At 46.3% G+C, this 17,987-nt stretch overlaps 1 protein-coding gene across 1 annotated transcript in view; it reads right to left on the bottom strand.

Annotated features, from left to right (window-relative positions):
• Positions 1–587: 587 nt before the first annotated feature.
• gfod1 (glucose-fructose oxidoreductase domain containing 1) overlaps positions 588–17,987 on the bottom strand; it is a 31,040-nt gene continuing 13,640 nt past the window's right edge. Inside the window, exons 2-3 of the mRNA XM_084566034.1 lie at positions 2,606–2,799; positions 588–2,523 (exon numbers count right to left, since the gene is read on the bottom strand). Of these exons, the coding sequence (XP_084422160.1) occupies positions 1,783–2,523; positions 2,606–2,799 (935 nt within the window). The 3' untranslated portion in view covers positions 588–1,782. The remainder of the gene's footprint in view (positions 2,524–2,605; positions 2,800–17,987) is intronic.

Genomic DNA, 17,987 nt, shown 5'->3' with positions numbered 1-17,987 from the left:
CGGATTGAGTTCAGGGGCAGGGGCTGGAGGACATCCTATGAGCCCATAGAAGTTGGCTGTAGGGGCTTTGCAGGACGCTCACTCTGCAAAGCACTTTGGGCGTTACTGGGGCATGGGTCACCTGGGCGAGGGTGTCTGTTGTAAGACCCGAAAACACCTGGTGACCCCAGGAAACAACACAGATGATGCATCCCAGTGCATCCAGGAGATGTGGCTTAGAGAGGACCTAGCAGATCTCCACTGACTCCCAGGACGTTTTAGAATCGATTTTAATATCTAATTAATTGCTTTTAAAGCTCTTCATGGCCGTGGATGTGGGTCAACAAGGGGTGACCTTTTAGCACCACACAGGCCAGGACGTATAGTAGCTAGAGAGTCTCGGACAGAGGTCTACTGTCTGTTCCAAGGGGCCCGGCCGAAAACAAAAAGGTGACAGAGTGCTCAACTGTGGATTGATCTGCTTTCGGAAATCAGGTCAGCTGTGATCTCCTTTAAATTAAACTGCTACTTAAAGCAAAAAATACTGAGCTGCTAACATGCTAACGAGCTGAAAGGAACAGCTCGTTAGCTGACATATATTTGGCTCCTTCTTAAAAAAATTAAAAATGTATAAATGTATTGCTGCTGCTTTATTTAATTTAATGTAAATGTTGAGTTATAATTAGTTTGCTTGGGGACTGAGTGCTACAGAGAAGAGTAGCGTAGTCACTGAGAGACTGATTAGCAGATTAGCGCTGTCTTTTTTTTGTCTTTTAATGGCGCCGTTAATTAAACACGTAGCACTGCAAGCCCCTTTGTTAACCGGCTTCGGCGTACTTGTATATCTGAGTATATTAAACATTAGCTGGCAGCAGGGGAGACCCATTGCACTGCAATACGAGGATGAAACCTCCACGTAGCTTAGCTTAAGGCTCAGTGCAGATATGTATGACATGCCACACAGGAGTGAGAGTATCTAACGGCTAAGAGCATCTACTCATACAGGACTAACAAGCTGATGCACAGCCTACTGGAACCACTTAGAGGGATACCATAGTGTATTGTAAACCCTTTATCTCAGGCTGAAAGAGAAACGCTTTCTGCTGCAGACTGTTTATATTGCATACATCAACCAGAAGTTAAAGCCCTCTGAAAATCCCACCAGCCAAATGATTGATTTTTTTTTTTTTTTAATTTCTTGTTCCACACACACAGAAGACTTTAAACATTCACTTGGTAGAACCGGCAAGTATTTCAGATAACAGCAACAACAGAGCGGCACGATTTGAAAAGACTATCGTTCTTCCTTGGCTGTCCTTGTTCGCGGACCCACAGTGTAAGGTGTTGTTGTCTTTCCAGACCCAGTCATAGAGAAGCAGAAGCCAGAGTTGATTAAGCAGCAAGCTATAGTGGGGAGTAGGGGGTAGGAAAGTATCTGCGTGTAAAACGGAAATATTAGAAGCGAAGCCCCGCGGATATCGGATCATACTGATCGACCGACTAACCAGCAACTGGTTTCACTCCCTGATATGCCTCCGCTGTAGCTCGTAATGTTGCGTGAATCGATTTGCAAGTGCTTCTCACCACAAGGTCTCAAGTCAAAAATGGTAAAAATGAAAAAGCTTCCTTATAAATAAATGTTGATTGTTAATCACGTCGATTTTCCTCTACCGATGAGGATGGGGAGACCCCGACGCCTTGGTGTAAAACCCTCTGTAACAGCAACGACACAGCAACCGGAGATGACTTTAAATAAATCCGGCGGAGAAGTTCCTTCAGTGCTTATGGCGAAGCAGGCGGACGCTAACAGTAGAGTGACATCCTACTCCTACGCATGGCCTCGCTGATCAAGTAGGCCGGGCTGATCTCCGGCTCCTCCGTCATGACCACAATGTTCTGCCACTCTCCGCACTGGTTGGACTTCTTGATTGTATCCACCACGCAAAGAGCATAAAGGCAATCCTCAAAAGTGGCGGCCATCGTCAGGGGCCTCCCGTCCCACGTCCGCCGGTCGTCCTGGTCCTGAAAGGCCTCCCGCACCGCCTGGATCATGCGGATCGTCCCTATGAGGTAAGGCGATGGAATGTCACTGAAGGCTTTCTCCGGCAGCGAGGCCTTCTCCAGAGGCGTGGCGTCCTTGAGCAGGAGCTCGGGGCCGCCGCCGCTCCCCCCTCCGCCGCTGTTCTTCTGCCCGTACAGGTCCGTCCCCGTGACCGTCAGCCTCCCGACCGTCCCCACGACGATCACCTCCTGCCGGAACTCCCCGGGGACGTTGAAGTTGAGCGTGACGGTGCAGCAGGCGCCGCCCTCCAGGACCATCTGGAAGGTGCAGAAGTCGTCGCTGGTGATCTGACGGATGCCCCGGATGTGGTCCGTCTGCTTGACGAAGGTTTTGAGGAAGCCGTGGACCTTCGCGGCGCGCTGGCCCGTCAGAAATGTGAGCAGGTCGATGATGTAGCTGCCCACCGAATGAAGGCCGCCGCCTCCCATCAGATCATCACAGCTCCAGTTGTACTTCTTCCCCAGGAGGCTACCGCTGTGGACCTTCAAGACAAAGAGAAGTAGTGGTATCTGAATCAATCTAACCTCAACCAACTGAGACTTTCACTTGTTTCTTTTGACATACCTGGGCCTCACAGACCAGAAGCTCTCCGATGTACCCTTCCTCCAACAGCTCCTTCATCCGGACAAACGCTGGCAAGAAACGCAGCACGTTTCCCATGATGCTCAGCAGCTTTGGGTAGTACTGGGCGGCTGACATCATCCGAAAGGCATCCAGAGGCGTGGCCGTCCTGTCGCAGATGACATTCTTGCCAATACCTGATAAAAGAGAAAAGACAATTTAGCTTTTAATATTTGCCAGAAAACCTTGATTCGCTGTCTTCTTTAGTGGTGACGTTAACATTAAAGTGTGAAGGTAGAGAAGGAGAGAAAGAGGAATAACTCTCAGCAGCGTTTACAGACATAATATCCTCTTGAGCCTGATAACATCCCCTCGCCTGAAGAAACAATGCAGTTCTGCAGAAAGTGGCAACTCCCACCGTAGCTGAGTCAAGATTTTCTCCAAACTTTCTTGGCTCTCTCCTGTGAGTCATGGGAACTGTACGACAAAGTCAAACAAACAAGACAGAGCTTATACAGTATGATCTGTACATAGCCCTGCCCTGGAGCCACAGCAAACAGAGAAGATGCTCTTCCCAAAGTCCTTGAATGCAATTTAAAGTTGAGTTCTAATACTGGCAGGAATGCAAGATGTTGCAGACGAGGTTTACTGCTAATAAAAGGGGGCCTGATGATGAGAGGACGAGCACAAGGAGATGCAGAAGACATGGAGACTAACAGCCTGTAGACACAGCGTGAATAAAACGACTTCCAGAGGCCACTGGTGCCGGCAACACCCAAACACAACTGAGAGGAGAGGTTGAACAGTAAGGTTAGAGAAACTATCTTCTTCTGGCAACTGAATGACCGGCGCTGACTGATTCATGTCATCTGGAACAGATAAGGACTGATTTTGCAGAATAAAGTGCAATGAAACAAATATTTGTTTCTGAGTTTATGCTGCAAAAAGAACGAAGAGTAAAATGTGAAATATGTGAATTGATGCATACTCTGTTACAGCCATACAAGAAAGACAGATGTCACTGATTGAGTATGTTGGTTAACACTGTGGTATACTCTTTTCTACAGCGATCAGCCACAACATTAAAACCACTAACAGGAGAAGTGAATAACATTTAAACCATCTTGTGATGATTCAATGTTCTGCTGGGAAACTTCTGGACCTGGCATTCATTGGTGTGGATGTTACTTAGACATGTAGCACCCACCTAGACCAGACCAGGCACCCCCACCCCATAGCCTTGATGACAGCAGCCATCCCCAGCAGGATGCAGCCACAAAAACACTTTAGGAACAACTAAAAACCCTCAGAAGGCCCATGTCCATTCTCTGATGAGTCGCCACAAGGGAGACCTGCACAATATTAGGAAGGCAGTCATAATGTTACGCCTGATCGGTGTATGTCTGCCAAAGATGTGTCATCCATTTACAAGGGTGCACAATCGGAGGTTTCTTGGCCAAAAGCTAAAGGAAGTGAAGGTTCTCTGCTCTTTATCAGATGTAGGGAACTTAAATCAGGCACTTTCCAAATAATCCATTTGGCTCTTATCCTTAAAACATTTTCCTTAGCCTGTTCCACGTTAGAAAACAAACACTGACTAACTACGACACATAGCATTTTGCAGTTTGCTTTAGTTAGATAAAGAAAGATGAAGACGACCTAAACTGAGCGTGGTGGAAATGAGCCAAGGAGCATTTGAAAGTTGTAGAACATGTTTTTTCCTTTGCTGAAAACCAACTGAACAAATAAAAAATAAAAAAGGTTGGCGAACCCGAGGTGCGTCAGGCTGTGGCTACATTTAAAAGATTTATGCGGACCCGTGTGATATCTCCATGTTCTTGTGGCCACGTATCTAAATGCAGCAGCGAGACGGTTAAAAAGAATACGCATGCACAGTGTAGTGGAAGTATTGCTTCGAGCCCCCGGAGTGCGAACAGCGGCACGCCACTTCCCTCCCCGTCCTGGCCGTGGGGGCCGCGAGTGGAGGAGCCGTTCCAGTGAAGTGAACTTTCCCTGTTAATCTGCCATTAGCTGCAATTGGCCGGGCCAGGAAATTAATCCCTCTGACCCAGTTCTGACTAGCGCCATGGGAGCCCCCCACCCACTAACCCTACCCCTGCAGACACACAAAGCCAAGCAACAACATTTCACCCCCATCCCCTTCTTTTTGGCAGCAGGGAGCACATACAGGAAAGATGCCTTGAGTAAGGCCCTTCTGGGTAAACGCTAAATGCTCAGACTGATTTTTTGGCGCTCATATTCAGCTCAGTGTCCTTTCAGCTACTAAAATAAATACTAAAGGCTTTACGCAGTGTCATTCTAACTCATGACTGCCCTGGCATGTCCTCAGGCTCTATGCATGACCTTCACGGAGATAATAACAGCTCCTCCTCTGATCAGCAATGACCTTTTGCTCCTCGTCTACAAAGCTCTGAAAGGTCAGGCCTGGCTTAGACGGGTCGGCCCGTTGAGTCAGCGGAGCTACTCTCAGGGAGAGGATGCGCTGTGTGTGTGTGTGCAGTAGATTACGGAGGCAGCTGAGCATGAGGAGCAATCACAGGAGTGACTGGAGAAAAGCCGACAGCCCGGAGATAAAATGATGTCGAAGGAAAGTGACATCTGGTAGAGCACGACGGAAAGAGGGAGACGGGAGTGTGAACACAGATCATAAACATTTGTTACACCTTGCTGAGGTTGCTGCAGCCGTAAGCCGGACACGGGTGGATAATACTTCGATCACTTTTAAGAGTTTGGGGTTAGGGGGTTGTATCGCCTGTCCTGGAGCTGGTAGAGATTGTCCTACAGTTTAACTGCTATCATAGCAGTGGTTGGCTGGAGATGACAGCGCGACCAGCGACGTTAACTGCACCGATTGTCACGGTTTCTGGTGAAGTTGGACCCAAACGCATGACACAGGAATGAGGAAGGAGTAGGGAACAAAATGTATTTAATGAAAACGTACAAGCTGCAGGGACGGCCAGGTAATCCTAACACACAAATCCAAAAGATGCTGGTGAAGACCAAAAACTCAAGGAGAGAACACAAGAAGCACACAGGTGAGACTAATGAGGCTGGAGCACTCAAGGAGAAACCAACCCAACAATCAAAGAGGGGGCAAACACAGGAAGTAACACAAGGAAACAGAAAGAACACCAAGAAAACCAAACAGGGTCACAGGAAATACTCCAAACACAGACCCATAACCCTCTGTGTTATTTAGACCAGCTCCACCGTTAGAGAGCGGGGTTCAGTGAGATAGCGACAGTTAAGTGGAGTTCAACTTGCAGGTAAAGGTGCCGGCCGGGTGGGAGGGCAGTAATGGAGCAGAAAAAAACCTCCAGCGCAGCGGCTCAGTCCCTCAACATCAATAATTCATGCACGAGGCACATCTAACCCGGAGACTTTAAACAGAGAGAGAGAGAGGCCATCTTATAGCTGTTACATAAGGGACACAACAACTGAGAGGGTGACACCATTACAAATATAAAAGAAAATATGATGCAATAACAAGGTTTGCATGGTCTGATATTATCAAAGTCATCAAAGATCACTATTACAGAAGCACGAAGGCCGTGTAGTGATTTTATTTTAGAGTTATTTCTATGGAAGCAGCAGGAATCTTGCACGACGTCAGAGCGCCTGGTACCTGACTCTAGTTTACTGAGCTTTCTGCTTCCCTCAGCAGCAGTGAACGGTGGCAGCTCGCCTTCAGGTGTGTTTGACGTGCAGACTCTTGACATCCTGTCAGATAGAATCAGCTAACCTCACAGACTGAAATAAAGTCCCGTCGTCTCAAAGGCCCCGAGGTCAAAAAAAAAACAAAACAAAAAGATAAATCCAAGACAATCTGGTTAATATTGAAATGTAACATCACAGAGCGTGTTTTTGTTTTTTTTTAATCCTCATTTCACATGACTACCGTTTAATAACTCGCAGTCGCGTATCCTGCTCATGATCAGTAATTTGTTAATCTCATTGAAGGGAGAAGAAGAAGAAGAAAGAGGCTTTGTAATTAATTGGATGAAACAGATGACTAACCGAATATGCCACGTGCAGCATGTTAACGTCATTACAGCGTGAACTATCAGCTCCGTGTACAATAGAAACCACTGGCGCCGTTTTTTTTAGTGTACCAAGGCGGGATTTGTCTGGAAATTTGTTGCCTGGATCCCTCAGGCGCTTCTCTCTGGGACTATCTCTTTAGATGAATTTACCCGAATTTGTGCAAATGCAACAAAACCTTTCGGTGTTGAGAACTTCCACTGGTCAGACGTGGAGTGTAACTACTGCAAGTGCACAAAAGCAAACGCCGCTTCCTGCATTAAGAGGCGTTTGTGAAAAACAGGATGTGTGGTTAATAATGTGAGCTGTAGATGTGTACTGCAGACCGGGCCTGGAATCTCTCATGCAACATGCATCAGTTTTCTGCAGTTATCTGATGGCGACGGGATAAGGCTGAAAGTTTTATTTTCATTGCCTCGATCGCGATGATGATGATGAAGCGCCATCTGCCAAACAGCGAGCAGGTTCTGCATCACAGACAGTATAAAGATGGACGGTGGAATTGCTCTTCAAATGTGAAGCCAAAGCAAGTAGAGCTCCCCCTGGTGGCTGGCTGCAGTATAGGTCATAAGCTCCGCCTCCTTCATGTTAGTGGGCGGGACTTGGGCCAAACTAAAACACTAAAATACACGTCAAATACATTTTTTTCTTCCAAGGAGGATTTCTGACATTTTAGGTAGTCAATATAATGCTGATGCATGTTCAAGCGTCAATGTTTTGGATAAGTTTTGTTTTCGTTAGCTATTTGATGCTATAGAAACATGAGTTGCCACGCCAACCGCTCCGTACAGCGTCCCATGAGGCCATGAGAGTTGTATAAAGATCTAAAAAAAATAAGTACAGTGTATAATCCAACATATTTCCTTGTAACAGGTGGAGGTAGAGCAGAGCGTAGTATTAATTAAACAAAAACGTGAGTGAGTCTGGAGGAAGTGTGGGCGGGGCATCGGTATCACGGCCCAGCGCGGCTCCACTCTCGGACCGCACTGATCAGACTCTGCCTCCAAACTTGCAAGATGGCGCCGCCTGTATCTCCGGCAAAATAGCGTCAGTTTTGCCAATGCAAGGTGCAAGGAAGTGGTGACGTATTGTCCATATTTATATACAGTCGCTTCTGGGTTTGAGTTGTGCACGTTTGTTTCTCTTTGGACTTCCTCCCACGGTCCACAGACATACTAGTCAGGTTAATTGGTTATTCTAAACTGACTGTAGATGTCCATGTGCATGTCTCTCTGTCCACCCGTCCAGGTCAAGGGTGTAGATCACTGTTATCATGTGTAGCAAGAAGGTAGGACCCAAACTGAGGACTTTTACTTTAATGAAGTCTTGCAATTGAGGCAACAAAAAGTGCTGCAGTGTTATGCACGTCTAAAACAAACCAGGAACCGTGAGGGAACATGAACAAGCAGGGAACTCAGCAGAAGAACTGACAAAGGGAAAGACAGGACGATATATGCACACAAAGACTAATGAGACTAATGAGGGGAGGAAGAAAACACAGACAGGAAGTAAAGCAAGGAAGAAACTTTTAAACAGAAACAGACAATGCCACGATAACAATGAATGAATGAATGAATGAAAACTGAAATATCAACCAGTCAGCAGCTCATTCTTTGGCGTTAACTGGGATCCAGCAGAGGGCGTTGTTAAAATTCAGATGAGTGGAGCTTCGATGCTTTAAGCTTCATGGCAGGAGTCACCAGTTAGTTGAGAGTGTTGGAAACTCCTTTCTGTGTTTTGTTTATTTCTTTTAATCCACAGATTGTGATATTTAACTGTGCCATCAACTGCGTACATTTATTAGACTCTATTTACTCTGAACTGCCTTTATTGTGGAGCAGAATGAGATGCTACAAGACCACACGGGTCTCCTTTAAATTTCTATTTGTTTGAAGAAGACTTTCTGCAAGCCTTGGAAAATATATGACTGTAAACATCTGGCAGAAATTACTCACATGCATGTTTTCTTTACGCATAGTCATTAACTTATTAAATATTTATGCACCCTGAGCTGGATCTTGTGTGAAACGGAGACCACTGTTTACGTCCATCTTGCGATCTCATTTATCATATGACAATAAAAACACTACGCCGAGTTCCTTTGCTTTAAAATATAACATCACTTCTAATACTTCAGTATCTACCTCCTGTAAGTCCTGTGGATTTTGGATCGCCTCTGGCCTCCTCTAATAGACGAATTTTGCTAAGACAACAGGAGAAAGAACAGGTTGCACTCCTTGTTGGAAAAACACACGGCTACCGAGAAACGAACAGAGCCAGGAAGAGAGACAAAGACGGGCCAAGAGAGAGGGGGAGAGAGAGAGAGAGAGAGAGAGAGCAGCTGCATCATTATTAGTGAAGGCCAACTCTCTCCAGTCCGGCGCCCCTCTCGGCTCGCTGCCACGCACCATCATCTGGGCCTGGCTGCTCAGCTCATAGAGTGTCCTGCTGAACGCCAATATTCACTCACAAACGCATAAAGGCATAGCCTGGACAGGAAGGATAGAAAGATAAGGCTTTGTGTGAGATTTTACACCTCTGCTGCACAGGAGTGGCAGCGCTGAGGAAGGAAAGACTGGAAGTGGCGACTGTGCAGGAAGGTGAGGTTTGGGTTTAAGAGAGGGCGAGGCGTGACGGGTTTGTTCTCAGCGGTGGCAGTGACCGACAAAAACTTGGACACGGTATAACTGAGACATTCAAAAATACTAACCGTACATTTTTAAAAGAACAGAAAAAAAAATGCTTTGTCTTCAGCAAACAGCTGTGCACGAGGTCACGTGTTTCCCTGCTAAATCCATCTCTCACGCGGCCCAACAGCTGGAAATCAGCACATAGGAAAACCAGGTGGATTAAGGAGGATGCTGAACGCATCAGCGCGGCGGGCCTACACAATGGGCCTCTCCGTCCGAGGACGCCAGAAATAGAAAAGCCTGAGGAACCGGTCAGGAGCGATAGCGATCTGCCACGCTGCTCAAGCTCCTGCTCCTGGAGCTCCTGCAGGGTGAGGGGTCAGGAGGAGGCGACGTGTCAGGGAGGAGCATTTGAGCATTCCTGCACGCTGATGAAAACGATTTGTAGCACAATATGATACTGTAGTGAGTAGTGTCATGTTGTGTTAAGAACAAATGAATGTGTTATGCAATGCAAAACAAAATATGTAAGTGCATATTTTGTTTCTGCATACTCGTCGTCTTATAGTCTGGCCCCTAAACTGAATCACGTGCAAAGCAGAGACCACTGTTGGCGTTACATGCACTTTAATTATGCACAAAGCTAATTAAGAGAAAATGCCGTAATAAAATCTGCTTTTAAATTGCAACAGCTTGCTCAGACCTGCACTAAATCTTATCTTCATGAAGGATGTTGTATGTATTCTGCATTAGTTTAAAATAATTGTATTATATTGTGTTGTATCTACACTTGTTTCTATTATTTTGGCAACCCAATTTTAGCCCAAGGCTAACTAACCAGAGCACCACAAACTGCATCCTCCAGAATGATCAAAACATTGGAATTGGTGCTTTGAAGGCAATTTGCGCCTCTCTGGTGCATGAGATGTGCGGATAATTACACGAGTGTATAATACCGTGTGTGGCTGCGCTGTGACCAGACAAAAGGAAGAGGCAAGCAGGGCCTGACAGGTCATAAAGCAGGTCCTGCAGCCACCGAAGCACCGGGAAAAGTAATTAGCTTTGTCTGTTAAGGCCTGAGGAATTGGAAAAGCTCTAAAAACACACATATGCACAGGGAGGGTGTTAACCAAGCGAGGCCTCTGCAAATGTTCGGAGGAAGACGACGTGGCTCTGTGTGGTCTGCCTCATAACAGAAACTAAAAAACACCTGACCAACAGAGAGTTAACCGTCTTAAATGTTAGAGGAGAAGAACATTTACTCTAACGATGTAAGAAGAAAAGCTGTGTGCATTCAGTGGCTTCTGGAAAACATACGAGTAGACGCTCAGAGAGACTGGCCAGGCTCATCTTTCTGCTGCTGATTACCTCAAATTAAATTTAGTTTAAAGCAATTACAAAAGCAGGGAGGGGGTGGAAAAGAGAGACGGACATGAAGAAGTGTACATTCTCATCATTGCATATGTCTCTTGCCGGATACAGGCGTTCTGCTGGCTAATTTGCTGTTACTGTGTGTGACTGGCATGCGCTCCCAGTCTGAAATTACCATGTAAATGTTAACCTCGCTAGCAGAGACGGATGAACGCTGCCCTGAGAAAGCAGAGGCACACAGTCGGAGGGTAAGACCGGAGCTGGTGATCTGCCGAGGCATTTAATGGCTTTCATTTGTTTCGGTAAAGTCAGGAGGTGGACAGTCTGTCTGGTCAGACTTTAATGGACGGGCCAGTTGGTGACAGCAGAGTGGAGCGAGGCCATCAGCTGCACATCAATAATTTATGAAGGTCTTCGGATGAATGAAGCCATTGACCGATCACTGTGAGATAAGACTGTACTACAGAGCTGAGGGCACGTTGTAAGTCAAACAAACAACGTCAGTATTTCTGAAAACAAGGGGTTTTTCTTATTTTTTACAAAACTGTATTATGGTTTTCTATCAAAACAGCAGTTTATAATTTAAATATGTGAAGGAGTGGGTAGTGCATAAAGGCAGCTAGCGGCTAAATAGTTTCCAGCTGATGAATGGTGCTGCAAAAATTTCCAGTGAAACTATCACTCACATCATTTCATTCATTCATTCATCAACTGCTTGTCCTGTGAAGGGTTGCAGGGGGGGCTGGAGCCTATCCCAGCTGTCATTGGTCAAGAGGCGGGGTCCACCCTGGACAGGTCTCCAGTCTATCTCAGGGCGAACACAGAGAGACAGACAACCATTCACACTCACACCTACGGCCAATTTAGAATCACCAATGAACCTAACCAGCATGTCTTTGGACGGTGGGAGGAAGCTGGAGAACCTGGAGAGAACCCACGCAGATGCTAACGTCTGTGCAGCTACAGTGCAGAGCATCGCTAACATCGACGAGCGTGGCCAGCTGCATGTGACTGGTGGACGCTTCACCCCCGTCAGCTTTGATTTGTTGTGCCTTTTGCGCACTGAATGCACACGAAGATGGACGATGGAGGATTTCAGAGGAGCAGTTTTGAAGCTCAGCAGATTTGAGTAGCGCTGGCCGTCGCCATCTTCCTGACTTCTCCTCCAAAAAAGGGTCGGAGTGTGAGTGGATCTGAGGTCGGAGGGTGATGCGAGGCAGGCAGCTAGCGACTTGAGACTACACCCACCTGTCACTCAGAGCAGCACCGCCCCTTATTGTTCAGAATTTTTAGTCTTGGTGTATTTTAAACAGCTGAGATATAGGCTGTAAACATATTTAGTTCTGGTGTAAAGTTAGGAAGTTTAACTCGGTTTTAGAGTCAGCCTCAAATGGCTATTCTCATTCTTTGGTCATGTAGCTGCAAGTGTTTAATATCAGCAACTACCACTGGGTTACTGTTGGGTTATAAAACTGCATTATTCCACCACACTTAAGACGTTTTCCTTAATTTGTTGTGGGAGCTAGCCCTGGAGAATTAATCCTGCAGCACACTCAGATGGACTAAATCTAACTCGCTGACAGGGATGATAAAACAACAGCAGGTTGCATTTGGGGGTCTGTATTGTCCGTGCTGCAGCTCCGGGCCCATTAGAGCCGAACCATGAGTGATGACGAAGCATTAGCCTCACTTAGCCGGCTTCGCCCCTTCAGCTAATGCCCTTGAAGTGCAAGGAGTTTAGCATTCCTAAATGTGTGTAAGTGCTGCCATTAACCCCAGCACCAGAGTGGCTCGCTAGCTGCCGTGGAGATGAATAGTAGCCGAAGGAGTGGTTTGCACACGTGAAAGCACATATGTGGGCATGCGCTGAGCAGGCTGCTACATCGGCATAGTTGTGCTGTCAGCTCCGTTCAGGATGGATAGGCTGATACTATCAAAACATGCATCTGTAGCGTTTCCTTGATAATAATCCAAAGAACACAGCGTTTTTGTTTTTTTTATCAGATCTACTAAAAACATTGCAACACAATGAGATGCCTGAGTTGAATACAACTGATTAGATTTGCAGCTACAGTTTGAAGACACCACATGCAAAGGTAAATGTGTGTCTGTGTGTGTGACAGGCTTCCACCTGCACCCCCCGTGGTCCTCCGAGGTCTAATTAACCGCCGGGCTGAACCGCTAGCTACCCCTCCTCTCTAATCACTCTGACACACTCAGCATCCTAATCAGCACACTTCCCCCTCGTAGCTCATATGGAAACACAACACAACCAAGGACAAATGAAACACGGCTGCTGACGACGACAGAGCCGCCTCACAAAGAACCCCCCCCAATACACACACACACACACACATCCTCCCCGTACCATTTGCATTTTACTCTCAGAACAAGCCTCCGTTCGCCTTTGTCAGGCGTGGGCCGAGCTGAAAAGACCGTCCGCTGTGACGCACGGTTTTTCTTTTTTGCTCGGGTTTAATTGCTAATTTAAAGTGATTTAAAGAGCACTTACGTACTAATGAACGGCTGGAGTGGACACGTCTTGCCTGTCATGATTAATCATGTGTATGTGTCCCCAGTCCTCAATTACAGAAGCATGGAGGGAACTATTAAGAAGCTGCTTCGAAGAGGGGAAAAAAAATTAATAGAGACTGCACAAACATCTGAGTAATCCTGCAGAGAACAGCATCTACTAAGACTGTCATCAATAATTTATGCAGGAGGTAACTGAGTCTTTGTCCCATAGAAACTAATCCCAGTGTTATGCTGACAGAGTTTGACCACAGTGTCTTATACTGAAGAGAAAGGCTGTAAATATTAGATGATGACAAAATAATAAATTGATGATCAGAGATATTTAGTTTGCATGTTCTCCCTGTGTCTGCGTGGGTTCTCTCCAGGTTCTCCAGCTTCCTCCCACCGTCCAAAGACATGCTGGTTAGGTTCATTGGTGATTCTAAATTAGTGACCTGTCCAGGGTGTACCCCGCTTCTCGCCCCATGACAGCTGGGATAGGCTCCAGCGCCTCCGTGACCCTTCATAGGACAAGCGGTTAGAGAAGATGAATGAATGAGCTTTTCGAGGACCGTGGGTGACCCTTGTTTTTCCAGTGTGTCCTGCACCGTTGACACTTGTCCAACTCCTGACGACGGCTTTTCAGGCAACAAGTCGGCTAGCTCTGTACGACGGTGTGCAGCTAGCTTCCTAGCCTCCCAGCTAATAGAAGGTGTTTCGGTTTCCTGAAGGAGTTACTTCCTGTCGTGCAGGTGCAGAATGAACGCACCAGCTCGCCGTTGACCTTACTGTAGTCTTTGCAGTGTGTTAACTTTTGCAACTCTTTGACACCAGGCACAAGCAACGTCTCATTTAGCCTTTGTTGCTGGTAATACCTTGATGTTAGCTTGAATGGCCTGTACCTTAGAATGAAAGTGTGTACTGTAGCTGGATAGTGCAAACTCCAAACTTAACGTCAGATATAAAAGACACAAAACGTTCAAAGGAATGTGGATCATTCTGTGCTTAGATGAACTCTACCTACTACCCCTATAACAATCTCTATCTTTATTGGATCAAGTAGACGCCGTTTAGCGCGCTAACAGTGCAGCGGGGCATCAAGGTTAATATGGTCAGCCACCGCAGTAATCTATACTTCAGTTAAACATTTCTTTCTGGAATAACTGGCTTATTGTAGCTTTCAGTTTAGATCGCTGACGTACTGAAGAGGAGTCTGTTGTAAAACTGTACGGGATGGGATGAGCCAAATGGTTATTACTTTTAGGCCAAATCTAAATCAGGATGGCACTTTTCCCACTTACTCAGTCATCAAAGTGTACCACCTCCTACAATATCTCCCGTGTGCACTGTCCTTTAAAAACTGTCTGCTGCTGCAACACTGCAGATGTCCCCACTGTGGGATAAATAAAGGATTACCTTATCTTAATACAAAAAAAAAAAAGAGACAGAGCACCGTCTAGGTTCAGTACGAGGTGAAACGTTTTCAGAGTGGCCGTTTGGGAAGAGGAGCGCGACCCCTCTTTTCTGTCGGGGGCAATGAAGGGCACCTTTGTGTCGGGACGAAGCTGCCGAGAGGAGAATGAGAAAGGAGGATGACGGAGGATGAAGATGGGAATGCTAATTAGCAGCAGCGAGCTAACGGTTACTGCTCGAATTTAAAATAACGCAGCGCTCTGGCTGAGGAGCACATGACTCCAAAGCTTCTGACCTCTCTCTTCTCTATAAGTCAGGGTCTGGACTGTTGTCATGGTGACGACACCCCCCCGACACCCCACGCTCCCCCCTCCTCTCTGTGTCTGACACCAGAGGTCAAGAAAAGAAAACAAGAAAGAAGGAGGAGACTGAAAGACATGACGACAAGATTGAATTTACTGACAGAAGAGTTGTTCATTTGGTGAGAATTACCATTCGCAACATTAGAAGTCTCAAACTAAATAAAATTTAATTTAATAATTAGCAAATTCTGATATTTGGGAAACCTTGACAAGTTTAGCATCTTTCCTCACCGGGGCTAACGAACTGCCAGCACTGTGTGTTTCCTCCCACCTCTATGCTAAGCTAGGCTAACTATGTCCGGACTCCAACTCTGTTCTTAAAGCTACACTAACCTATGCTTTTGTATTAAAAATGGATTAAATATTTACGACCGTCTGCTTTTTCTGGCTAGAACGTGCACGTTGTTGCCTCTTGTCCGTCAGGTGAAGGTTTACGCTTTGACACCCAGACCCTGCGCAGGTCCTAGCGCCGTAGCCTGACGTGCACCTCCAAAGAAATGTAACTACGAGTTGCGGCGATGGTCTGCTCAGTAGCAGCGTGTTTCCGCTTTAGTATTTCCGCTTTTTGAATTGATTGTTTTGGATTAATAAAGATGGAACACATCGAAGAAAGGTTAACTGAGGAGGTTCAGAGATACAAACACTTGTACAACTCGTTTCAGTCGCCATTGTTGAAAGCGAAGCAGGAAGTAGAAACAAAAATGAACCCGACTGGCAAAGACTGACTAGCGCACAAGTATAAATGCATCGGTGTTGGCTATGTACATAGATTACGGTGTCTATGTCCTGCAGAGGTATAAACCACGCTTTAGTCTTAGACCAGTCTCCTTAATTTGTTTTTAGGCTAATATCAGAAGCTAATTAGATGCCATTTAGCTATTTTGCAAGAAAAATCTGTTTTAGATCTTTTACTTGAAAGTCTTTCGTGGCGCAGTCAGCTTTAACTCAGCTGTGAGCAAATACAGACTCACATGAACCTACAAACCTTTAGTGCAGGAAGTTCCTGGTTATTTTACAAAAAGACACGGTTTCACTCCCGTCATTCTGACAAACATCTCACATAAAATGTCAAACGTGTTGGTTGGGGGGGTCACAAATATCATAGCAGAGATGAAACAGCGCTTCCTGTCTCTATAAACAAAAGCGGCTCCCAGTTCCAGTGTGACCGCTGAGACACGATGCATCACAGTGCGAACGGCCTGAATCACTACTAACATGAGACGACCTCCACCGTCAACCACCGACACATTCCTGCCTTTTCTGAGACAGCGTGACACGTTGGCGCGCTGCCTGTCAAACCTTTTTTGTTTTGGTCTCCTGGCTGCTTCGGAGGATATAACTCAGTTTGGCCGGGGAACGTCATGGCAACGGTGCAACGCTTTAATTATGCTCCTCTGGGGTTGTGAGATAAACAATGTGGAAAAATGCAAAGAACTTCTGCAATTACCGTGACAACCGTACAACATGAAACACCAGGAAAGATATCCAGACTACTGGAAGGTGGAATCAATGACAGCGTCTGCAGAACTCAACAATGGTTCGAATTTTCTTGAGAAAGATTGTGAAATAAGCTCAAAGTGTCCTCAGAGATCCAGATGTGCTACGGTACGTAGCCACCACTGAAGCGTATATGACAGCACATCTGTCATTCTGAGAAGTCCACAGAGGGCAGGAGCTGCCGGTGTGGATTTGAATAGCTGAGCGTGGACACAGTAAACCTTGTCCTCTACTGTATGCAAAAACCAGCCATTTGCATCTTTCCATTTTAATCAAATCCCGCTGTCCATTATCATACCGAGGCGGAGCGGCGTGCAGCTCTGACATGTGGACTCAGCTCGGCTTGATATCTGGGCTTATTGTTGTTTATTTATACTCCGGCTTCCTCCCACCGTCCAAAGACATGCTGGTTAGGTTCATTGGTGATTCTAAATTGGCCGTAGGTGTGAGTGTCTCTCTGTGTTAGCCCTGTGATAGACTGGAGACCTGTCCAGGGTGGACCCCCCCTCTCGCCTCAATAACAGCTGGGATCCAGCCCCCCCCCCCCCCCCCCCGACCCTCCAGAGGACAAGCAGTTACAGAAAATGAATGAATGAATAAACTGATGCATATCCTTGAAGCACATGTCCCTCGTTCTACCTGCAGCACTGTTAAGAATAGCTAACTAGCCTGGATTTGTTTATGTATAGACGTCTTTCCACGATGTGCAGATCAATCTGCCCAGTGTCCATGTGCAGCGTCTGCAGCTACTTTGCATCATGCATGATTCTGTTTTGGTACAGATCTCTGTGCACGTACTGTAAGAAATAACCAAACAACTCGTTTAAAGGCTGACCTCTCTCAGAAACCTCACCGTGCAGCTTTACTGCTCACACAAGCAACAGGTCAAATATCTTTTGAGCTATTCTTTTAGGGGATTAGAGCTGAGAGCTGCTTCCTGTTCCTGCAGCTCATTCCTCTGATGCACCTGTTTCTCTGCTTTTCTTCCTGATCATGCTGCATCTCTCTGGGCGGCTGAGGGCTGAGTTCGTTGGGGTAGACTTGCAGAGATATCGTTCCTGTGCATCGGTCTGACTGAGTCATGGGTAAAAATAAGAAGAAGGGGAAGAGATACGAGTCATACGGTAACATGAACCCCCAAAGCAGGAGAACATTTCTGATGTGGAGATAGAGAGAAGGCTGGGTGGTGCTGGTCTCTGTGGGAACAAAGGGCTGCTTGAGATTAAACCCTGAGCCTCCTGCATGAGAGCAACATGACATTTCTGCCTTGTCGTTATCAGGAAGCGATTGAGAAGAATCCTCAGTGTCACAGAGACGTGTTGTTTCCAGCCTCCGCGTGCACAAGAGGAAGTGAGACATGCTTTGCTGCGGTACACCAAAGTGTCACTTCCTGTTGCAGCTATTTGAATCTAAAGCTGCATGTCAGTGTGCTCTGCAGCCTGAGAGTCAGTTAATGAAACATTTCCATCGTTTGTTCGAGTCTAATATGAAAACAAATAGGATGCAAACAGCTTAAAACACGCCGTAGTAACAACA

This window comes from Chelon labrosus, assembly GCF_963514085.1.
Source record: "Chelon labrosus genome assembly, chromosome: 18".
NCBI classification, from domain to species: Eukaryota; Metazoa; Chordata; class Actinopteri; order Mugiliformes; family Mugilidae; genus Chelon; species Chelon labrosus.
The sequence above is the reverse complement of the archived record's forward strand: the minus strand, read 5'-3'. Positions and strand labels throughout refer to the sequence as shown.